The sequence below is a fragment of the Pithys albifrons genome, chromosome 11, assembly GCF_047495875.1.
Source record: "Pithys albifrons albifrons isolate INPA30051 chromosome 11, PitAlb_v1, whole genome shotgun sequence".
Lineage (NCBI taxonomy): Eukaryota > Metazoa > Chordata > Aves > Passeriformes > Thamnophilidae > Pithys > Pithys albifrons.
Genome location: NC_092468.1, coordinates 17500220 through 17524712, shown reverse-complemented (window position 1 = coordinate 17524712; position 24493 = coordinate 17500220). Strand labels below are relative to the sequence as shown.

Genomic DNA, 24493 nt, shown 5'->3' with positions numbered 1-24493 from the left:
CCACAATTTCTGCCTCCAGTATGACAACATGGTGGAAACTCAACTGGAATTTGGTGCAGATGCTGCTGTTAGTGTAAGGCTGGGGAGGGTTTTAGAATGTACCACTATGGGTTCATGAAAGCCACAACCATGTAAGAAATGTTTCCGTGTCATCTAAAATATGTTCCCTGGAGCCTCATCAGGTGCCTGAGGTGTAAGCAAAGTGAAACAGTGGAAATTAGAGTGAAAACTTAGAGAAGTGTCACCACATGGGGCAGATTTCCCCTACACCACTCTTAGGCTGCGGGGAGTGCAAATCACCTTTACTTGCAGCACATCTCCTGCCCTCCACCTTGCTGACTCCTGCTGTTCCCCGGTGGAGAAACAAGAGTTGTACAAAGCTGATAATTTTGTGGCTTCTGTCCTTTCCCATTTAGGAAGGCAGCAGTGGAGGGTGTGGGATTGATTGCCTGGAGGGTTGGGGAAAAGTAAAGTACATTATGTGTGAGCTAGGCTGTGGGAGCAGTTTGAAGTGAGAGATGGAGGCAGCAACAACGGGCAGCCCACCTGGGAGAAAAGGGATTTAAAAAAAGGGTGTGCAATGTGGTGCAGGATTTTTTAGGATTAGCCCGTGGGGGTGTGACCAGGCGCAGGAGCGAGGAAGCTAAAATAGGTGCGGGGGGGTGAGGGTGCAAAGCATCAGCCCTGTTGGGAGCCGTACCGTGGAGGGCTCGGGGGTGTTTGTCGTGGAGCTGGCGAGGGGGGTGGTGAGCATGAGGCATCCAGGCGGTGTGAAGGGGGCAGAGCTGGCTGTGGGGGGACAGCAGGGACCGGAGTGCCGAGTGCCGTCCCAAGAGCTGGAGCGCTGGGATCAGCGTGTCCGGGCTGGGCATGGGCGGTTGCCGGGTGTGGGCAGAGGAGGGAGCTCTGCGGGGGCGCGGCTGCGTTGGGCGTGCAGGAGGGAGGGAGGGAGGGGTGGATGGATAGAAGGATGGACGGAGAGTGATGGATGGATGGAGGAAGGGATGGGTGAATGGAGGGAGGGAGAGAGGAACGCCTGACGCCGCTGCCGCGGGAGCGCTGCCAGGGCTCGCCCGCCGGCGGGGCGGGTGCGCGCGCAGCCGGAGGGCGGGGCCGCCCTCGAGCACCCCGCGGCGCCCCCTGGCGGCCGCCCCGCCGCCGTGCCGGGCCCGGACCCTGCGCGCTCCCGGCCGGTCCCTTCCGCCTCCCCCTCCCCGCCCCGGCCGCTCCGGCCGCCGGGGCCTCCCTCCTCCCCGCCCGCCCATGGATTTCACATAGCAGCCGCCGCCTCCTCCTCCTCCTCCTCCTCCGCCTCTGCCGCTCCATGGCGGCTCCGGCTCCGGCTCCGCGGCCGCCCGGCCTGTGCTGCTGCCGCAAGGGCTCCGCGGCCGGGCCGGAGGCTCCGCCGGCGCCGCCGCCGCCTCCCGAGCCGCCGCCGGACGTGGCGTCGGCGTCCAGCTCGCAGCTGTTCAGCCTGCGGCACCTGCACCTGGGGCTGGAGCTGCGGCCCGAGGCGCGGGCGCTGGCGGGCTGCCTGGTGCTGGAGCTGTGCGCGCTGCGCCCGCAGCCCCGCGCGCTGGTGCTGGACGTGCACCCGGCGCTGCGTGTCCTCTCGGCCTCCTTCCGCCGCGCCGCCGCCGCCGAGCCGCCCTGCGCCTTCGCCTTCTCGCCCGCCGAGGCCGCCGCCGCCCCGGCCCCGCCGCCCCCGCCACCCTGCCCGCCGCCGCCGCCGCCCTGCGCGCCGCCCTGCGCCGCCAGCGCGCCCGCCACCGCCACCTTCCTCTCGGCGCCCTGCATCGCCGCCGGGCCGCTGCCCCCCGCCGCCCCCGCGGCGGACCCGCCCGCCGGACCCCCGCCCGCCGCCGAGCCGCCGCCGCCGCTGCCCCTCTTCGCCCAGCCGCCCTGCTCCGCCTGCCCGCTCGGCTTCAGGGTGGACCCCTTCACCGACTACGGCTCGTCCCTCACCGTCTCCCTGCCCGCCGCCCTCCAGCCGCACCAGCCCTTCCAGATCATCGTCCGCTACACCACGGCCGACGGCCCAGCCGTGAGTACCGGGGGGCTGCGGGGCTCGGGGGTGGCAGGGCAGGGAGCCGGTCCCGGCGCGGCTGATGGAGCCTTCCCGTGCCACCCGCACGTCTGTGCTCCTGCTGCCAGTGACCGTCGGGGAAGCGCCCCGGCCCCGCAGCAAAGGCCGCGGGAGATGTCCCCATGCCAGCCCCTCTGCTCTTGTCCGTGCTCCCCATCGCCTGACAGTGCCTGCCCCCTCGGCAGCAGCATCTGCCCACCTGCCCGCAGGGGCACTCGGTGTCAGCCCCGCCGCTGCCCCCGAGCCCTGCGCGGTCCCCCGCGGCCTCGGCACCGATGCTCGTACCGACCCAGCCACTCTCCCTCCTGCCTTCCCCATCGCCCTGCCCCCAAGGCTGTTCATCCCCATCACAGCAGTAATTTTAAAGTTTTTCGTCAATTAAGGGCATCGCAGTTGTTGGCGAGGAGAGTGAAAGTTTGAAAACTCTTGCCTGGACTCAGTTCTTCAGGACTAGTTATGTCATCCACAATGCAGGAATTTCCCTGGGGGTTTTGCCAGCTGCTTAAAAAATCAGGCCTTGCACACCCAGGCTGGCGTTCCAAAGAGCTGTGGTCAGGAACTTTGAGAAGAACAGGGGTGATTCCGCGTGTTCCTGCAAGTTATCTGCTGGAAAACGGAATGAGAGGTGGCCCAAAACACCCATTTATATATGGCCATGGAGATGCTTCCATGTCTCTCTCAATTAGCTTTCTTTGGTAGTGAGATGCTTTGTGAATTCTGTCGCATCTTTTAAACCCCTGATAGTTAGAAGCACTTTGTTCCTGGCCTTTTTAGGTGCTGCGTAGCAGATCTTGTGTTTTTAAGAAGTTATGATAGAGAAAATACAAAGTTATCACTGGAACATCTTTTTGTCATTGGACAGTCAGTGCAGGTTGAGAATTCAACTGACATGATTTTCATTATGTGCTTCATTAATCCATTTGCCAAAGGAATGTTTTTTGGAGAGGGTTGCAACTTTACTGCCTCTGTCTTGCCTAAAGGAATTGGCTCAGATTTGGTATTGCTATTGCACTGCTCAAAAGCACTATAAATGTGTAGATCTATTTGACTATTACAAGGTATTTAACAAGAGCAGGAATTGAACATAGCAGTTTCTTGCAAAACAGCCCAACAGCAAGTATACAGTAGGCCTTTCCTCGTGATAGGAAGGTGTTGCTGAATAGAAAGGGTTAACTGGATGTTTTTCTGTCTGATTTTAATACTACACTGAAGCTCACAAAAGTAATTTCATCCTCAGAATCATCTGGATAGTCTTAATACATTGGCTCACTTGGAACAGTGAGTTGGACATGAAGATTTTTATTGCAAAAGATTTCTGTAGTCATAAGGTGACTTTTTAATGTTCTAGTCCTTCCCTAAAAGTGAAGTAAGATGCTGGCACTTTTAAAATTCAAATCCACTTGGATATTGTTCCTTTTCACCTCTGGAACTCCTAGTTTCAGTATTTCCTTGTATAGTACTCTGCCATGTAGCGCACAGTGTGTTCAGAAGATTCTGTTCTTTATTTTTTTCCCAAGACTTGTGAAGAAACGTGTTTCTTTGTCCACTCGCTGCCTTGTTTGTGGTGAGAAGGCTTTAAAGCTGATTTGGCATTGCTGAGTGCTCTGTGATCGTTCTCAGTATGGCTGAGCCAGATTTCCCCAAGTACACGATAACTTTCCTCCTCTTGACCGAATTGTTTGATTTTAGGCTGGCCTGTGCTTACCCCTGGTTTTTGTGAGCCCTGTTGCCAAAGGGGCAGCCTGTCCTGCTGAGTTTATGGAGAAGTTGTCTTGGATGTAATGGAATACTGATCCGAGTGTTGGGAATGACTTGAAAACCACTGGAAAGTGCAAGGCACTGGTTGATGTGATGTCCCTTTAGTCTCACCTTGCATCAGTGTGTTGTCTCCTTGGCCCCACGCACAGTCCCATGTGGATGTCACATATCTGAGGATAATGACAGCAGAGGATTTCTTCCATTCCCTCTATTGTTGTCTTGCTCCCCCTGGATCAGAGGTGAACTAGTTATTCTTCATCCTGTCTTTGGAAGTTTGTATTATGCCTTTAACAGTGTGTACTCCTTCAGTTGAAATGAAGCTGCAAGGATTCATGTCAAAAGATTATTGATGGTCACAGTGTCAGGGGCATGCACTGCCCTTGCCAAGTGATACTGGAAAGCAGAAGCAGGCATGCTCACTGGCAAAAATCCTGCTGTGTTTGCTCGCTCACTATTGTAGATTTTGGCTGGCAAAATATTTGTCCTTGAGTAGCACCTGTTCTGGCTCTTCATGTTCAGTACACTGAACTATCTTTTTTGTATCCAGAGTGGTTTGGTGCTATTGTAGTTCTCTCTGTCATTGCTGTTGTCCAGCCCAGCCTTGCACTTTAACAGGGAAGAGTAACTCACATGTGTATAAGGGTGAATTTGTTTATATTTGTGTTGTGTATGTGTCCTGTCAGTTCCTTTTCTCTCTATCAGTGAGGCAACTTTACAATGTTAAACCTCTCTCTTCTAGTTCTGTTTTCTTTGGCCATTCTAGGAATATACTCTCCTTAGGTCAGGGTTTATTTTCTGTGGGACCCTTAGCATACTTGTGGGACCCATAAAACAGTAAATTCATGTTACAGTGCAGTGTGAATGTGTTAGCAATAAGATCAGCAGCAGAGATAGTAGAGTGTTTAAAATTGGAAACCTGTTGTCTTGATATACTTGGCTTGAGCCATCTGGATATGTTATTTGACTGTCCCATTATTTCTCGTGTGGAGGAAGGAGCCAAGATCTTTGGTTGTTTGATGGACATTGAGAGACAGCTGAGAGATTAAATCTGCCTTTCACAGAGCATTCCAGCTCCCTGTGCTGTTAGCAAACCATATGCTTGGTACATCACCAGTTCCCATCGGAGGCAAGACTGTCATCATCATTGTGTATCTCTCATGGTGTGGGCTGAAGGCACACACTGATCAGGTGTGTCAAGGACTATAGTCCTGCTCTTCTTCCTCTTGTATTCCCTCACCTCTCAAGTAATATTCTTGCATGATATTTTTTTTCTTTTCCTACAGAGAAAAATATACATCCCTCTTGCCCGCTGTATCCCACGTCTGATTTGGCAGTGCACATCTTAACAGCAGTGCTATTTTCTTTCCTTAAATGAAAATCCTGCTCTTTGTTCTGGTATGAAAAATTATAGCATTGCCTCATCTTCAGGATTTAACAAAAAGGACAGCCCTCTTTGCAGTGCTGGAAACTTCTCTGTTAGTGCTTAGACTTGTCCTGATTCTTCAGTCCCCTTACAGTGACTTGCTCCTGTCACGTGCTCTGCATCTCAGGTGTTTGGTTTGCTTTGTCATCAGATGGAGTGGCTTGTTTGTCTTGAACAGAAGCTGTGGCACTGCAGCTTTTCTTAGGACCTTCATCAATAATGCATGTAGAAACATGGAGAGATTTAAAATTGAAAGAGGCTTAGCTAATTGCCTTTGTCATTTGCCAGATTTGGGTAAAAGATTATGATCTAAGTCAATAAAAATTATACTCTTGGCAGATGTTGTATATGAAGTGTGAGTTTCTTGCAGTGTGTGGGCAGGGCGAAGCCAGGACTGCCCAAAGCCTCCTTTCAGCACAGGAACCACGCAGCAGGTTTTTTTTTTCTTGAATTACATCACAGAACAGCTTTAATGTGTGAAACAGCTTTCCTGTATACATGAAAAGCTAGACAAAAATGAAGAGCATTATGATGATGTCATGTGTATGTCCCAAGGGAGGCATATCCTGGGTTTGGATCTGGAGTAGGGGATAGAGCCCCAGATGTCAATTCTGATCCTGTGTGTGGCTCCACTGCCTGGCCCAGCAGCACCCTGTGCCTTGCACTCCTTTCTGGGATGCTGTTTATACTCATTTTCCCCAGCCCATAGCCCTGCCTCTGTCCAGCGGCATAGCCTGGTCTATTTATATTACAGATCTATTTATACTGTTTCAGGATAACTTTCATCATTGTTCCAAGTGCCTCTGGAAAGAGAGACAGAGGCTTGCCATGTAGCTGCACCCATTAGAAAACAGGGGAAAAAAATACTTCATCCTCTGCAAATGTTTTCCCTTTTGGCTTGTGGGGCTGGTGCTTCATTTAACTTCAACCAAATGTCAAATAAAGGGGGACTGGTTGAAAAGAAATTGTCCTTAATTTATGGAGTTTCTTGTAAACAAGAATCAGCTCTCAGTTTCCTTCCCTTCCTGCTTATGTTTTCCTTCTGGGCTGCTCAGGGAGAACTTCCCCTTATCTCTCTACTCTAAAGACATTGTCAGCCCTTTTTCCTTCCTACTCGAGTGTTGCAACTTAGGTCTAGTGGTGCCTTATCTTTCGCTTTTCTTTGTCAGCCTTTTCTGACTCTCAATAAGCAAAGGAAACAGAACCTTTTGAGGATGAGTCTCTTCAGGGCCAACAACACAGATACGTAAGTCAGACTTGGTGATACAAACACAAAGCCACGGATCAGAGGAATGTTTTTAACAGTTGGTATTTGGTCAGATCTTTAGAAACTTAACTTCTGAGCCTCCTCCATGGATAACTAGAAAGTTACTACCCTGGATTAAAACACAGCACTTGCATTTTTTTTGTGAATGTGTGTTCTGGGTGGAAGCTGTTAGTTTCAAACCATGGGGCTTCATGAGACATACGTCCCCAGGTGCTTTCTGGAATAGTTGTCTCCAGTTCCACAATGTCCCATTGCACAGACAGTATTCATTGCTGTGACGTGCAGGCATCCATGGAGTGGAAATGTGTAGCTGTTCCCCTGTACTGTGACCCAGAGGTGTGGGTGGTCTGTGCTGAAATGCAGCCTGTGGGTGTGAGCAGTAGCACAGCCCGAGCCCTCGTGTTGTGAGCAGACAGGCCTCCTTAGAGTCATAGAATCATAGGATTGATTGGGTTGGAAAAGACCTCCGAGATCATCAAGTCCAACCCTTGGTCCAACTCCAGTCCCTTTACCAGATCATGGCACTCAGTGCCACGGCCAATCTCAGTTTAAAAACCTCCAGGGATGGGGAATCCACCCCCTCTCTGGGCAGCCCATTCCAATGCCTGATTACTCACTCTGTAAGAATTTTTTTCTGATCTCCAACTTCAATTTCCCCTGGCAGAGCTTGAGCCCGTGCCCCCCTATTGCTGAGTGCCTGGGAGAAGAGACCAACCCCCACCTGGCCAGAACTTCCCTTCAGGGAGTTCTAGACAGTGCTGAGGTCACCTCTGAGCCTTCTCTTCTCCAGGCTAAACACCCCCAGCTCCCTCAGCCTCTCCCCACAGCACTTGTGCTCCAGTCCTTCCTGCATCTTTCTTGCCCTACAGACTTGAAACAGAAGAGGGTAATCTTAAAACAAATTTCAAGATAAGAATGCTGTTCTGAGGTTAATTTTACTCCCACATAGAGGTTTTTAGTTTTGTAATATCTCCCACCTAAAAATACCCAAACATTTGCCCGTAGAAGTGTGAGCCTCCATGTGAATAACTGGAAGCTGCTGTCAGTGTCCTGTCCTTACCTTTCACGGATCCTCAGGGGTGCTACTGCAGTGGATGATTTGGGAGAGGAGCACATTGACATCTGGGGAAAAATGTCTAAAGGCGAGGGAAGAATATAAAAAAGAGTAACCTTATGCGCAGGAGAGAGAGAAAACTTTTAACTTCTAGAAGAGAGACAGAGTTGTAATAACGAACCAGTGTCTGCAGTAACTGCTGTTCCCTGATTTCAGATTTATTGGTTGCTTTGATCTAAGAACTCAGCAGACTCAGAAGTTTTATTCCTTGTGCTTGACTGTTCCCAAGACTTCCAGTGTTTCCAGCTTTATTGCAAGTTTCACAATATTTGATATTTTCCATTAAAGTTCAGCTTCAGAGTTCTAGGATTACAAGAAAATCCTTATTTAAAATTGCTCCTACACTTCACAGTTGGAGGCAGGGAGCATGTGAAAGGACAAACATTTGAAACAGAAAAAAAACAAAAAGGAAATAGTTGCACTTTTTCTTGTTAGTCTTAATCCATTCTAATTACTTGCTGAAGGTCTGATTTGTGATTTATTTGCTGTTTGGTACTGAAAATTGACATGTTCAGTGGTCTGTTTTGTTGGGTTTGCTTTTGTGGCCACCCAGAATCTTCTTATCCATTCTGTAAAAAGGGGCCTCCAGTGTCCTTGACCAGATGTTTCTTACATATACCGACTTTTTTGCAGAGTGTCAAAATGTTTGATGCTTCAGCCAGGAGGGCAGTGTCAGGGTCACAGATAATGTTGTGTACACTGTTCAGCCTCGGGGTTTTCTGGTTTGTGGATTTGGGTTTGTTTTGGGTTGTTGGGTTTTTTTTTTTTGATGTTTGGTTTTTTTTTTTTCCAACTTGTGTTACCTGACCTCCTCTACTGTTCATGTTGAACTATAAACACGAAGATATCCAGAGTACTCCCTTCCAGAAGGTTGTGTGGATGTTTGTTAGGGACGTGCTATTAACCAAGCAAATTGACACAACAGAAATACTGAATGGATGGAAGTCACTATATTGGGTGTCACCACTCAGTGGTCAGGCAGTAAGAAATTCCTCTGAGCAGTCCCAGCAAATAAACAGGAGTAGAAAGATGTATTGTTAAAGATGGAAACGTACCCTGTGCCGGGTGTTCATCTGGAGAGCCAAACAGCAGAGGTGGTGCTTCTCCCCCACAATCCTCTTGATTGTGAGTTCTGGGTTTGGCAGTTCATGCCTGTGATGTGTCTTTCCCTCAGCTCTTCGTGTCGTGTTCCAACAGATCTGGTGGCTGGATCCAGAGCTGACCTACGGCAATGCCAAGCCATTTGTCTTCACGCAGGGCCACTCGGTGTGTAACCGCTCCTTCTTCCCCTGCTTTGACACACCTGCAGTGAAATGCACCTACTCAGCTACTGTCAAGGTAAGGGGCCCAATGCCTGTGAATGGAGCTCCTCATTGCTGTTCACTTCTGAAAGTGTAATTATATCATATATGTACACGTGATAAAAATACTAATTGTGATTCAGTGTTACAAAAAAACACTGGATTTTTTAGATACCGTTCGGGTTCTTGGGCCAGAATGGGGTTAGTGCCACAAAGGTAACTCTGTTGCCTATTATACTTGGGTCTTTCCTTCCCTGTACTCAGTGCTGAAATGTGAAATGGATAATATGAGAATTTGGTTGGTCACTTCCACTAGTGGTTATTATTAATACTCACCTGTGTTTTACCAATTCCTGAAAGGAAAAAACCCAAAGTTTTTTGAAAGCAGCATCAAATAATGTTGCATCTTGTATTGATGCAGTGATTTGATACCTGGGTCATTTTGGGGCAACTGGCATATAGGAGGAATAATATTTTTGGCTGATATGTTTTCACAGGCTGAGACTGTGGTAGAAAAACCTCACAGAAATCTTAATCTTTTGTATTATCTAAATTATTATTTTTAATGTACATCCTCAGACATAGATGAAAATAAACCAGAGATCTGTAGTGTAGTCATTCAGCTGTGATCATGTGGTAAGTTGATGTGTGTGATGTTGGTCTTTCAGGCTCCAGCAGGCATACAGGTGTTGATGAGTGCCACCCAAAGCTCCTACCTAGAAGAGGAAGGTGTATATCAGTTTTACATGGAATATCCAGTTCCTGCTTACTTAGTGGCCCTGGTGGCAGGAGACCTTATACATGCAGACATAGGTCCCAGGTAAGGTTTGCAGTGAGTTGATCTGAGTTTTGTGTCTCTGTACAGTCCTTTGTGTTATAAGTACTAGTGACATTGAGTCAGTGATAAGGGAACAGCTGAGTTTGGGGTGTAACTGGGTGTAGAAAAGTTCATGGCACTGCACTGGCAAAGGTATGTTCCTCTTTCATAAATGTTGCCTGTTGTCCCCTGCAGTCATTACAGCTGCTTTCTCATTGCCTTATTGAAGGCTTCTTTGGTTACCTCTTGCCATGGAGCATTAGCCAAGGAGGGCCTGAGTCTGATGGGAGGCCCCCTGGCACTATTACCATACATGGAGGTGTGGTGAGCAGTCAGGCTATTTTTTCTGAGAGATAATTCAGTTTGCTGAAGTATCACCTGATGTTTTCTGTTTTCTGACAGGAGCAGAGTGTGGGCAGAGCCTTGCCTGCTGCCAACAGCCATCAGCAAGCTTTCTGGCATTGTTGAACGCTGGTTGACTGCTGCAGAGAGTCTGTATGGCCCCTACATATGGGGAAGGTGAGTTTAATCAGTCTCCCAGGAATGTATAATGGAGCAAAATAAAACAATATTGAGAAGTGGTCATGCTTTCTCCCTGTGCAATAGTGGGGCAAATGAGCATTTCAACTGACAGTTGTAGTAGTTGGAAACAAACTCCAGAGCTTTGTCTTCACAAGTGGCAGGGAGGACCATGAAGGCACAGAGATGTTATGGGGCAGAATTGAAGGTTTCTAAACAGTGCATCTTTCCTAAGGAGTGATAATGTTTCATGCTGCAGTGTTTATTGTGATGCAAGTCCAGCACTGGGCTGTACACTATTTCAAATGTGTGGCTGTTTATTTATCTTTTTTATTCTGCATATGGTACTTGAGATATGATATATTTAATGTGGTAGGCCTGAAGATACTGAAAATCTCAGTATAGACTCATGGAGAGTGCAAGTCCCTAAACTCAAGACTAATACTTCTTGAATTAACCTTCACTATGTATTAGAAAAAGAATATTTTTGAGAGAATAGTTTTATTCTTTGGATGGGAGAAAATGTTTACAAAAGCTACCTTTATTTCTTTGCCAAAGGTAAGCAGGGAGATCACATTGTTGCAAAATGTTGCTTGAAATAATCTGAGAATGTGGCCCAGTATGACAAATATTGTTGGGTTCTGAAGCAGACAGAACAGTTATTTTGCTAACACCGTATGTAGATCACATCAGTTAATTCATTGATAGCTTTCCAATCTCCCTCTTTCCAGGGAGCCTCTGCGGATTCAACACTGTTAAACTACTGTATATAGTGTAAACATAGTGGCTCATGTTCTCAGATACACAACTTGTGATGACTTTATGTGTGTGAAGGGAGCATGATGCATCTGGGAAGTGCTGGATCTGCTGCACATGAAAAGTCTGCCAAGTCTTTACATCCAAATGTGAGCAGGTTCTTGGCCGACAGAATAAATACTTGATTCCCTGGGGATCAGAAGAATTAGGCACCACTAGTGTAGAAAGTTTGTTCATGAACTCACAAAAAGGTGATGACCCTTTCCTAAAGAAAGAAAAATGTTACTGTGTGTCTTCTGAAATAGCTGCAGTTGACTTACCCTTTCTCCTCTCTCCCTAATTTTAGGTATGACATTGTTTTTCTTCCTCCATCCTTCCCTATTGTTGCCATGGAAAACCCATGCCTGACCTTCATCATCTCTTCCATTCTGGAGAGCGATGAGTTTTTGATCATTGACGTCATTCATGAAGTTGCCCACAGCTGGTTTGGGAACGCAGTCACCAACGCCACGTGGGAGGAGATGTGGCTGAGCGAGGGACTGGCCACGTACGCGCAGCGCCGGATCACCACCGAGACCTACGGTACAGCTGCACAGATGTGCCTCCTTGTGCTGCCCCTTGCCATAACTCAGGGTTGGCTGCAATGCAAATATTGGCCCTGGAAGCTCAAAAGTCTGTAGGGAGTTGGTTTTCAGTTTTAATTATTTGTTGGGTTTTTTATTTTTTTTATTTCTGGAACACTCCCCCACACACAGCCACAGACTTTGCACTGAATACCTTAAATGCTTTGAGTTTGATGTTGTCTTGGCTTTGGGTGGAATCAATACCTGATACAGTAACGGGCTTTGAGTGAGGTGTATTAGCACAGCATTGTAGGGACTTTGGAACTGTTGGGTACCAGGAAGTGTGTTCATATGTTAGAGCAAGGTGAGCAGAAGATGCTTCAGAGAAAGATGTAAGTAATCTTATTATAGTTAAGTTGTGAAATAACTGTCTCTGAACAAGTGTCCTTCTAATCCTGATCAGGTAGTAGGTACCTGCTGTTAGAATGAATGATGGCAATAGCATGAAAAAATAATGTATGCATTTGTGCAGTTGTCTGTTTATCTGCTGGAGGCTTCCTGCACGATTGTACAGCCCTGCCTTTGCTTATGTCAGTGAATTTCACAGGCCAGTTGTTGGTGTTGCCTTTAGAATATATAAGGAGTAACATTCCTCTTGCTTTTAAGTTTAATTAGCTATTTACTGAAGTGAATAATAGGAACATATGGTATTCTAGTCTGTCTTGTTAGGTTCTTAGAAGCTGGTTTCATGTGTTTTCTCACGTGTCTGCTGTAAACAATCTTGGAAAAAATACTGGAAATCTTGGCAGTGAGAGTGTTTTGGTTTTACTCATGTTTATTGTGGAGATGAACTGATAATAATTAAATTTAGGGAAAGAAGTGCTCTGAGCATCTGTGGAGATGTTACATTGCATATTATATATCTTTGAAAGCTGTTTTATGTTGAGTAATTCTCAGTGGTTCAGACTATCCTAAATCACATCATACATGGCAATAATATGAGTAGGTCAGAAGATACTGATCTGTTCTCTATTCCATCTTAGTATGTCCCTCTGACACAGAACAAGATCTTTGCTGATTTTGGTCTGTTCTCTTGGAATTTAGAACTGGTTGTTTCAAGAAGCATTTGTTAGGAAACTAAGAAAGGCCTTTCCCTGTGCCATTCTTCAGTAAGCTCTTTGTCCATTCTATTTTGTTTCTAAGACAAACCTCTGATCTAAATCTTGTTATTTCTGAAATAATTTCAAGAGTATCTTCTGTTGTTAATAAGAAGGCATCTTAGTAATGACCCTGTCTGGAGACATTTGAGTCCACTGACTGCCACATCTCTTGGATTTTGCTTAATCCTCCTCCCTGTAGCTTGAAGTAATTGCCCTTTAACACTAGATATCCTGGTTCTTGCTTTCCCCTGGGAAGCACATCCACCCCTTTCTCTGCCCATATGGGTTCTACTGTCTCCAAAATATTCTAGTTCTTTAATTTGTATTTTTGCTTTTATCAGATTCTGGTGTTTCATACATCGAGACTCTGAGATTGAATCTATGTAACAAACCCTGTTGTTCAAGTTGAAAACTTAGCAAAGAAGGCCAAAATGTTAATAGGTATTGATGGTCAGTATCTTCTGAATCTGAAAATCCGTTTTCTTCAGCTTTTAACATCTGCAAGGGCATAGGAAAGATCTCTTGACTTGCCAGTGTAATAAGGCTAGTTTGACTTGAAAGCATGGATTGCTCTACACTGCAGATGTGGAGAAGGAATAGCCTGCCCAGTCGCAGCTGTAAAAAGTCTTAATGAGTGGAAATGAGAAATGTATGACAAAATATGGGTAGGATGATAGATAAAGCTTAAAAAAGATACAAAGTGATACACCAACCATAACTAATTCTTTTCTCTTTTCACCCAAGAGGTGATACTTAGTAATATCCTTAGCACTGACTATGAAATTGTGTCTACTCTTCTAGCAGTGACATTGATTGCTCTCTGAAAGTTACCGGTACAATATTTGTTTCAGTGCTGCTCTGCTTATCTTGCAACAACTGACAAGATGATGTCAAGGATGTAAACTCTAGCATAGTTTTCTGCTGCTTTGTTTTTCAGTGCATCCTGCTGCATTGTCAGAGTGAGGAAATGCACGGGGTTAAGTTCTGACTTCGACTATAAATTGCAATGATGTTTTGCACTCAGGTTTCTCTGCCATTACATTACTGTGATTCTGTCTCCCTGTTGTGTCTTTTGCACTTTCAGCAGCTTTTACTTTGTAGCTGTGCTAGTCCTGCACAGGCCAGGTTTTGCTGGTCATTTTACCACAACTAACAAGTTATTTTCTGGTGTAGGAGCTGCCTTCACATGTTTGGAGACTGCATTCCGCCTTGATGCTCTCCACAGACAGATGAAGCTTCTTGGAGAAGACAACCCGGTCAGCAAGCTTCAGGTTAAACTGGAGCCAGGTATTGCTTTGGGCTGAGGCTGCTGTACACAAAATTATACACATCTCTAGATCACTTCTGGAAGATAAAAAAGACTAATTTTTGCATATTGTTTATGAAAAGAGGAAAGAAATACTGGTTTGTAAACCAGGATAAAAGTAAGCAAGGAAACTTGGCCTTGGAGTTTTCTTCAAAGTCAGATAACTTGTCTTTATAAATATTGTTCTGTGTACTCAGAAGGGCTGGAAATCACTGTGCTCCTTAGAGTGTCTTATCACATTGTCTTTTCCTTTAGGTGTAAATCCCAGTAATTTAATGAACCTCTTCACCTATGAGAAAGGCTACTGCTTTGTTTACTACCTGTCCCAGCTTTGTGGTGACCCAAGACACTTTGACTCCTTCCTAAGAGTGAGTGTGAATAAGCACATGCTTCTCTTGTGAGCTGCTTCTTTTGTTGTTGTTTGGTTCTTTTTTTCTCAGGTCTTGTCACTATGGCTTATTGCTGGGGGTAAAGTTGAATACAGGTGTGTGAGGTGGAGGAATGTTGTGGGCCTGTATGTCAACCTAGAATATTTTGACAAGATTTCTTAGATTCTGAGTTTATGAGGTGCTACTTACAGAGTAGTACTATATTTTTATTGCCTTTTGTTCTGTAATTAGAAAGTCATTAGAAGTAATTAGAAAGCTGTTCCAGCACAGATTGTCTATGACTGGAATGATGTGACTCAGTTCACTGCTAAGAAGTGTTTAGCTTGTGGATTTTTAGCCAGGATAACAAAGGACAGGTTGGTGCCTTGGAGCACATTTGCAAAACCTATAGAAAATTGTCAGCTACTGACTTGTTTTTGAAAAGGAAAAAGAAATGGTACTCAGCTGTCGGTGTACTTGCAACTACTCAATTTTTTTCTTGTTATGTTTCACTCATCTGGGCAAAGAGGGAGAATATTTTTCTTGATTATTTGTTTTAAATCTTCAAATGCTTGTTCTCACTCTTCTGTTTCTATTTTGTTGTTGTGTTGCCTGCAGTGGTTCTACATCAAAAGGAAGCTGCCTTTCTCCTGGGCATAATTTGAACTTTTTACTGTTTCAGGCCTACATTGAGAAGTACAAATTTACCAGTGTTGTGGCTCAAGATCTTCTGGATTCCTTCCTGAATTTTTTTCCAGAGCTGAAAGAGCAATGTGTTGAAAGCAAAGCAGGTAGGACATTTACTTAGTTAATTGTTAACACTCTAGAAAATCTGGGTGATAAATTTTGTGCTTAGCTTGAAGGATGCATGGGGAAATGGTAAGGCATACAAAACCCTTTGGCAACAGCCAGGTGTTTGTGACAGAATTTATTGTTACTGTCACTATGTTGGGGAATGAGAACATTTTAAAATGCCAACTAATTAATTGGCAGTAATTAGTTGAGTGGCCCTTGGTTAAGTTTCTCATTAACTCACTTTCACTCTGCAGACAGAATGATCAGTGCATGTGAGATTTACACATGCTGAACATACTTTGAGATTTAATCTGTTTTAATTATAGAAAACGTGCTTTGAGAACTGTAACTTTCCCGAGGTCCTACACATACATGTAAAATCTGTTCCATAATGTTTTACTCTCTCTTACATCCCCTATTTATAGCTATATTTTTGGATTTATGGAAGGTCTGTAACCTGCTAGGTGCTTAATAGCCCACTTGCTTAAAGAAATGAGACTGAAGTTATCCTGCCACGTGTCCATCCTTGCAAGTAGTTGTTAAGCCCATTGTTTAGTTTAAACCAGACAGCTCTTAAAGATACTGGGTTCCTTCAGCATTGTGGAGAGGAAACTGCCTGTGGAGAGGTGTAGATGAGTGAACTCACTGTGGGGAAATGCTGCAGCAGGAGCTCAGCAGCGCTGTGTTTTACTTGGCCCATTGGTTGGCCGAAAAGTTAATCCCAGCCCAAGCTAGTTTTTGCCTGGCTAATATTCAGGGGATACAGGAGAGAGGAGTTTTAGGGTAGATGGAGTGGGACAGGAAGTATTGCCAAGGGTTAGAAAAGTAGCAAGGTGGTAAAGGGTGAAGGGGAAAAGCTGTATTGAAAAGCAGGCTCTGCTCCTTGTGTGGAAACTTTTTTGCTATTTATCGTATAAATAAATTTAAATTGCTTGGTTTTACTGGTGGATATGAAGAGTTCAGTTAGCCCTCTCACCTGTCTATTTTTTTATAAGGAGGTTTTCCCCATTTTCTTTAGTGTTCCTCATAATCCTGAGAAAGAGAAATGCATGCGCTAAAGGTCTTATAGATGGGTATAGGTTGATGATAGATACTTGTCAGCCCGTCTGCCTTAAGAGCATACATGATTTCCACACTACCTTGCTGCAATGCTGAGCTCTAGAAAATTCATGGTTAGGTTTGGAGAGATGCTGCTGGCACTTTTCAGGTGTTCCACAGGCTGTCCTAATGATGCTGCTGTGCCACTGTAACTATAGGTTGGTCTGATTAGTTATTGTTAGAACCTCTCTTAACTATGCTAGAAGCAGTCCTGAACCTTGAGGCAGCCAAGCTACCAGCAGAGATCCCTGCTCCACATTTTTGGTGTTCTTCGTTCCAGGACTGGAGTTTGAACGTTGGCTCAATGCTACAGGACCTCCATTAGCTGAGCCAGACTTATCTCAGGGATCCAGTCTGACGAGACCAGTGGAGACACTCTTCAAACTCTGGACCACAGAGCCTCTGGACTCTGTTGCTGCTGCCAGCAGTGTTGACCTCACTAAATGGAGAACGTTCCAAACTGTGCTTTTCCTTGACAGATTGCTGGATGGGTCACCACTGCCACATGGTGAGTACTCTTACCAGGACAGTAGAATATTAGTCCTGGAATAAATTATAGACTTCTAAACAGCTCTGCCTCTGGCTGACCTTACCATTCATGTAAAGTCAGGTTGGATGAGGCTTTGAGCAACCTGATCTAGTCAGATGGGCAGATATTCCTGCCCATGGCAGAGGGGTTGAACAAGGTGATCTTCAAAAGTCCTTTCCAGGCCAATCTGTTCTATGATACTGTGACTTTATGATCTGTTACTCTCTGATGACCCTCAAAACCAGCAAGATAGGTCATAGTTCTTTCTCTATGTATGTGCTCTCTTCAGAGGTGATAAAAAAGCTTTCGGAATGTTACTCCTCTCAGCTGGACTCCATGAATGCAGAAATCCGTATCCGCTGGTTGCAGATTGTAGTCCGAAATGACTATTATCCAGACCTTTACAAAGTTCGTCGCTTCTTGGAAAACCAGGTACTAACTGCTGGATTAAAATCACTGCACCTCTCAGTGCATGAGACATGTGCATGAGACATGCGACGTGAAAGACCTTGGAACTTCTGCTTCCTGGCCAAGTGTAGCCCAGGTGTGTTGCGAAGGGGCTGAGCATGGCTCACCTGCCAGCGGGTGGGGAGGAATGGGCAGATGTAACTGGAAATGCCTCAGATAATCTCTGCTTTTCTAGCCTGACTCAATACCCTTGTCCCAACTCTGCCCCGTGCATTTTTTTGTGTTGCTTTGTAGCAGCCCTGGCTTTTCCAGGCTGGAAGTTTTCACACTACTAAATCATGTGATTATTTCAATATTTACACATCAAGCAAGGCTAGGGCTCATTGAGTTCCTTTCAGTAGTTGTTATTGTACAGGAGCAAAAGGTTAATGCATGTATTCAGTGTGGCTTCTTCTACTTGGCCTTTCTGTTATATGTGGAAGTAGCTCAGACTCAGAGAGCAGATGTTTTTTTATTATCACTCATAAAAATCTTTGCATTAGACTTACTTAGAATAGACTCATCTGTCTTTTGAAGAAACATGTTGCTTGTCTCCACTATGAAGTTGTTCAAGGCTGTTGGAGTGTAGCTGTAGAAGATCTGAACTTCTTGACTTCTACTGAAGTGTTTTTATCCAAGTTTCCTTTTTTGCAGATGTCTCGGATGTACACAATTCCACTTTATGAGGACCTTTGCACTGGCACCCTCAAGTCTTTTGCCTTAGAAATTTTTTACCAGACCCAAAACCAGCTGCACCCCAATTTGCGGAAAACGATCCAACAGATCTTATCACAGGGCTTGAATCCACTTCCTGCCATAGACACTACAGCAGTCACTACAGACACACCAGCAATGGTGCTTGAGGACAAAGTCTCAGAGGCCACAAATGGTGCCATTTCACTCAGGGATGTCAACGTGTCTGCTTAGATCACCAGTTCATGCCAGCCACAAAGCTTGAAAATGGGGACAGGAACAGAGGAAAGATACCAAGTGTTGCCTCCTTTCCCTCAACCTTGCAGCTGCCGTGTGTCCTTGTAACTGGATTTCTCTCCCAAAACACAAAGCAAATGTGCCTTCAAGTATCCAGCATGTGACACTGCCAGGTTTAAAAGATCTCCTTCAGCTCTGATGGATATTTTGATTCAGTTTATACTGGGCAGGGACTCCTGGGTGCAGTTGCTTCTGCATGGAAAGTGGATAGTTTCCTTTCCTGAGGCTCTTCTGGATGGTTTCTCCAAATTTGTTGATTGGTGGGGGTTTTTTTCTTTTTTTTGTTTTTTTCTGTCTGAGGCCACTGAGGCTTGTCCTACTTGCTGTGTGTATGTTGCTGGAGAGTACATATGTGTCAGGCTACCATTGTCCTGATATTTGGGCTAAAGTTCTGCAAGGGAGAGACTCAGGAATTGTCAGTGGCAGCAAACACATTTTCATGTAATGTTACTTCCTTGTGACGGAGGTATTGTGATTTGGGAGGAAGAGGATTAATACTTCAATAAGAAACTAATTTTAAATAGCTCCTGTTCCCCTTTGCCCACAGGTGGCTAGATAATAATAATGATAATAATGATAATAATAATGCCTTTCATATATATATATAAAGGTATATAAAAAAGAACAGGGAAACCTTATGATGGATTTGAAATCCTTCTGTAGTTAACTCTAAGCTCCCTTTTCCCTTTGCACTTGATGGGACAAGCAATAATGAAATGTGTAGGCTCGAATTTTCAAAAAAGTTAAAATTAAGTGCCCAAATGCCATGAATTCTGGTCTAACTGCAGTGTCGGGTAGTGTGTCAGAATGTGTGGCACGTGTATTCATCAGATACACTCTGTGCATATTCTATTCTGTCCTTTTGGAAGAATTTACAGGACCTTTAATTATTTTAAGATCCCAGGATATCTTGGCTTGTAAATCAACCCTGGCAATATCCATGCTAAAATTTTACTGCCTTGAATAACATTTGCCTAATAACTGTTGCCCTGTTATGCCATGTCTGAGGGAAGCACTATTTTTCTTGATGCAAAACTTCTAAGCCCCACTTTACCTGAGTCTGTTTTTGGACTTAGAGTGGGAGTAAGGTGCCATTTCATTTCCCTGGTGTGCTGTTTCTCTGGATCACTGGCCAGCCATGCAGGATGGGGAGACACTGTCTTCTGTCTGTGCTGTTTGGACTCAGGAAGCCGAGGGCAAAGTGTCCTTGGGTGTTACAAAGTACAGGTGATGGTTCATAGACTCTGTGCCACAACATTTTTAACATGTAGGTACCTGTGTGCCTCTCTGTGAGTTCCCATGAGGCATCTTTGAGCTGATGAATCACCAGGACAGTCTGAATAAAAGGTGAAACATTTGGAAGAGGCTCAGCTAACAGAGATGTGAGAGAAATTGTTTTATACTTCAGGGCAAATTTAAGCCCTGCTATGGGGATCCGCATAGAAGAGGAAGAGGGGGAAATTTGGGAGGGTGGTTTTTTCTTCACCAAAAGTATCTGTTTACACCCATGTGTGGATGGGGACTTAGGTGCTGTTACTGGATCTGCATTTTCTGGCTTTAAATTAATTTGGACTTCACCATAGCCTTAGCCTGGGCTGAACTGGGATAAAGCAATAATAAACTCAGGCCTCTGTAGTGCTTCATTACTTTTAAAAACGGGCCATCAGCATTGCTGGGCTTCAGAACTCCAAGCTCTGCTCTTTGCTCCTTGAATGGGATTGTCTCTTTAATTCTGTTTTGTTTTCCCAGAAAGGACAGAGAATGATGTTTTCTGCACAAATCTCTTTTTTTTCATTTGTTGTTCTATGGAAAGAGATTTGTACAAGCTGACTTTACACTTCTGGAGTTGCTGCTGTTGGTGCTGCGCATCCTGGACCCCACTGCCAGCAGCAGCAGCCTGGCCAAGACCAGGAACCACTGGCATCTTCTGGAATCACAGGCCTCTGTTTTAACATGGTTTATTTCATGGCAGAATATTTGTGACCCTGGTGAAAATTTTTCATTACATGGATGCCTTATGATGATTGTCAAATTAAACTAAGCTTTGTGACAAGTTCAGCCTTTTGGGCAGTTTTTTAGCGTCTCTGCTATGAGCTGTGTGGAAGAGCTAACATGGTACATTGTCTTTGCTCTGTTCTTTTTTAGGGTGCAGCATAGAGGGAATTTGGAAGCTATTTAAAAATTGCACAGGGAGAAGCTGGAGAGGTGGCAAAAGCACATAATCAAAAGTAAATATTATTTTACTGTTACTACAACTGATGGAAACAGATCAGCTCTATGTTTGCATATATACCCATCAGAACAAGGAAATACAGGCTGACCCAGCCTGTTTCCTTTCTAAAGAGATCTAAGTGTTTCTGCTCTCATCATCTCTATGAAAACCCATCAAATTGCTTTTTTTGTAAGACTGATTTTCTGAAACACAGAAGCAGAATAAGATTTGTGGAAAGTATTCCATGCATCCTTCTTCAGGTACTTTGTTTCTCCTGTGAGCAAGGAGTGCATTTTTATTTTGGATAGACAAATATTGGCAGCAAGTTTGTAGAGATAAGCCTTACTTTTGTTGACACAAAATAAATTAGTGCTTCAGGCTACTTTCTGTCTTGATTTGTTATAGACTTCAAATTGACAGGCAAATAACACTGTGATTAAATAGAAACTATTTATTTGCCTTGTATCTGGTACGTTGATTTCTGATCTGTTAAAGTCAGATTAGTACCACAAATTGTTTTTATTTAAACAGATGCCAAGGGATTGGGTTATCTTTTTTAGTTTGAAAATTAAAACTTTTATTTCATTGCAGCCTTAAGCAGGACAACATGGGATCTAGAAATATCATTTGTGGAAGAGCGTGGAAGAGCCAAACCCTTTTAATAAGACTGGAATATTTCTAACTTAATTTTTTAGCATTTCATAGCCATGTTGGTTGATACATTAAATTCTTGTTAGCTGTAGTATTACTGTGTTAAGCTTGTATCAGTAATTTTTTTGTCAAGATACAGCACAACATCCTAACCACACACTCCATTAACCAAGAACAATTCCAAACATTGTGATTTAACTAAAATTCTTTCATGTTCTTGCACTGCAGTGACCTTGGCCATTGCCTTTTTCAGATAACACAGGACCTTCTGGAGATCTCAACACATGTGCTGCACAGCTCACTTAGGTCAAATATACTTCTTTAGTCTGTTTTCCCTGTTTGTCCAAAGAAAAAACCAACACAGTACAGTCAACACTTGTAAATCACATGACACTTGTTTTCACACATTTTACTGCAGATTGATAAAACCTGAAAGTCGTTATGACCACACTATCAAACTGTATAAACGAAACTGCACTAGAAATCACTGTGAGATTTATCAAGCCACTGATTTTATTGAAGTCCCAGGTAAGATGGTTTAGCTGTTGATTACATGCATTCCTAAAACGCATACCTAATTTCTAGTTTGAATCTGTCTGGGTTAAGCTTCCAGCTCTGAAAGCTACTGCTTTGTTTGTGAAACATAAACTACTTAACATAAACTTACCTCTTTCTTATGTTGGTAGTTCTTAATTCTTAAAGAAAGCACATTTATTGGTCTCTTGGTGCAAGGTATGTCTTCCATACTTGATGCATTGCTTTAGCTCTGGGATGGAAAATGATGTTTCAGCATCCTTTTAAAGTGGAAATTGCACACTGTTTCTCAGAAATTACCTCATATGCTGCTGTATATTCCACACCAACTTAAAAAGAATTTTTTATTAATATTGTGCATTCATGCTGTTTTTTCATTAATTTGGGTACCAGTTAGACTATGTCTGGACATGGCAACCTGTTATAGATAAAGAAGTGTAGAGGAAAGCTATTCCATATTCTGGAGGTGACTTCTCACTCTATATAGAGGGAGACTAATGGGTTGCAATAAATGATTGAGCATGTGTGAACACTTCCCCCCACTCATTTTTGTGCATGCACCTTCTGAACTGGAATATTCAAGTCTTACACCTCAGAATTCTTGTTCAGAGAATTATGATTATATTGAACATGTGCTCTGTGCCCCACAGGGAAGGTGTTCTAATATACTAGGAACAAGTCTCTCTCTAATTAGTGGGTTTTGCATAACATTGCACACTTCCAAAAACATATTGCTGAGATGCAAGGTCTTAAGGAAGAGTGGGAGGTGATAAGAAAGGGTGGGAGATGGGATATGATTTGGTGGAAAGTGTCAGAGGGATGAAGGGTGACATTTCAGGTGTATAATCTGGGGAAGCACCAGCTTTGTGCAGTTTCAAGTTCGGTGTCTTATGCCACCTTGCTCCTGTGTGCTGTGATGGTCGGGCTGGAAGTTTGGAGCTGTCTGGGTGTGCCTGAGGTAGTGAGAGAGATCTATAACCCCAAGCATCCCCTCCAAAAGGTCCCTTAAGCAAGAACACATTCAGTGCTGTTCCTCCGATACAACTCTGACCACTGTCAGCTGAGTGACATTGCAGGCACTAAGCCTGTGCCTTCCTAATTCTGGTATCAGGATCCAGAGTATTGGAAGAGCTCCATTGTGAGCAGCTTCCCTGTGTCTGAATTTGCAAAAACCAACCCACGTTAGGCCCAAACACAGCTGTTAGATCACTTGTACTTGTTTCCCTGTCCTTGGATGACCAGGAGTTGGAGACAAAAGCAAACACAGGGTTGATGAAACCCCAAACCTGAAAAACAATCCTGAAAATATCAAATACTATTCTAAAGGATCATCTTCATTCACATGGAAATGAACTGGCTATTTAGCTGGATGAAAATCCCTCTTAAGTTTCTATAGCAATGGGACTCAGCCTCTTGGTGTCTGCTCTCTTCCTTTGTAAGGAGAGAAGAAGGACCTATGGAAAAGTCGACTAAGAAATAGGTTAACAAAAAGGCAAGTGTCATTTTGTCTTAAAATATTATCTTCAAGACATCCTGAAAAGACCTGTGTTTCCATTTCCAGGTGTAGTTTAATTCAGCAGGATTGCCAAGAGGCAACAGGGAAAACTCTCTGCTGTTTTTTTTTTCCCAAGAGTTCAGATTAATAGAAAAAACCATCATCAGCTGCATAATGGATGATTTTGCCCCTTTCCAGTGGCATAAGGAAAGAATGTAAGTATCTAAGAAACAAAGATAATATCCAACTCTTTCCTTTTTCTAGTAACTTCATAAATAAATAGTTATGTGTTTAACTAGTTAACTATTCCAGGTTGGGCCTACTGTATTTACAGTTAGAGCTCAACACTCATCCTGCTTTCTAGAATCTGTCCTTTAATGGAATTTATGCAGTTGTGATCTGTGATTGCTGTTTCCTAAAGAATGCAGGGGTGAACGCACACAGATCAGAGCCCCACTGTTCCTGACACAGAGGCCTTTTTTCCCCCTTGCCTCCCCCAACAGAGCCCTCCTGTGTGGGCTCCCTCGCAGCTGCAGCTCCCTCGCAGCAGCCCTGCACAACAGGGGTCCTTATTCTTACTGCCAGCAATGTTTCTTCTGCTCCCAGAAGGGTCAAAACTGAATGTGGAAAGTCTGGTTTGTTGACTAAATTTGCAGTGTGCCCCTGTGTGTGTACAGTGGGCATGACCAAGGGGCACAGAACCTGTTTCTGTCGGTGGGTAGCTGGGCAGCTGCTGAGTTACCTGTGAGCGTTTCTGTCTGCTCAGGTTGGCTTGAGAAGATGATTTCTGCATTCATTTCTGATACAGCCCAGGCAGGCCCGTGTTTTCTGTGGATCTCTCCCATTCAGACAACCTCTCTACCCAAGGACCAGGTGACATAACCCTTAGACTCAAACACATCACAGGCAAGTGTGAAAAACATGGGTTTTGGCAAACACCTCGTCCTCCCACGCTGGCTCAGCACTGACCACACCTGAGCTCCTTGGCAAACACTGACGTGAAAGGCTCAAACACAAAAAAGAAAGCAGCCTGCTCCAGTGTGCCCCGACGTGTCCCAGAACCCTGGTAATGCTGCAGGAGGTCTCATGGGGCCCTTATTTCTGCATTTCTGTCCGTCCTGAACAGGTTTATTTTTTTAACGCATTTTTTAATGTCATTGGTCAGCAGTGTCTATCAGAGTATGAGAAGTATTTTCTGTGTCAGTTCAGTCCTTGGACAACTCTGTGGTGATAAACTATCCGAAAATGTGATCTTTGCCATTGTGCCGGGGAAGCACTTGGTGAGGGTCAGCAATTTCCCCGAC

The 24493-nt window shown here is 44.5% G+C and overlaps 1 protein-coding gene across 2 annotated transcripts in view; it reads left to right on the top strand.

Annotated features, from left to right (window-relative positions):
- The window catches only part of ABCC5 (ATP binding cassette subfamily C member 5), a 68449-nt gene extending 48094 nt beyond the window's left edge, over positions 1–20355 (top strand). The window contains exons 1-11 of one of the 2 annotated variants that reach the window (XM_071566063.1): positions 1190–2044; positions 8846–8986; positions 9618–9769; positions 10169–10285; positions 11388–11623; positions 13938–14051; positions 14326–14438; positions 15121–15229; positions 16612–16839; positions 17150–17292; positions 17962–20355. In XM_071566063.1, coding sequence (XP_071422164.1) covers positions 1325–2044; positions 8846–8986; positions 9618–9769; positions 10169–10285; positions 11388–11623; positions 13938–14051; positions 14326–14438; positions 15121–15229; positions 16612–16839; positions 17150–17292; positions 17962–18234 — 2346 coding nt within the window. In that variant the 5' untranslated portion in view covers positions 1190–1324 and the 3' untranslated portion in view covers positions 18235–20355. Of the gene's footprint in view, positions 1–1189; positions 2045–8845; positions 8987–9617; positions 9770–10168; positions 10286–11387; positions 11624–13937; positions 14052–14325; positions 14439–15120; positions 15230–16611; positions 16840–17149; positions 17293–17961 lie in introns of those variants that run through there. The other variant, XM_071566064.1, reaches the window with a different exon arrangement.
- Positions 20356–24493: the final 4138 nt, after the last annotated feature.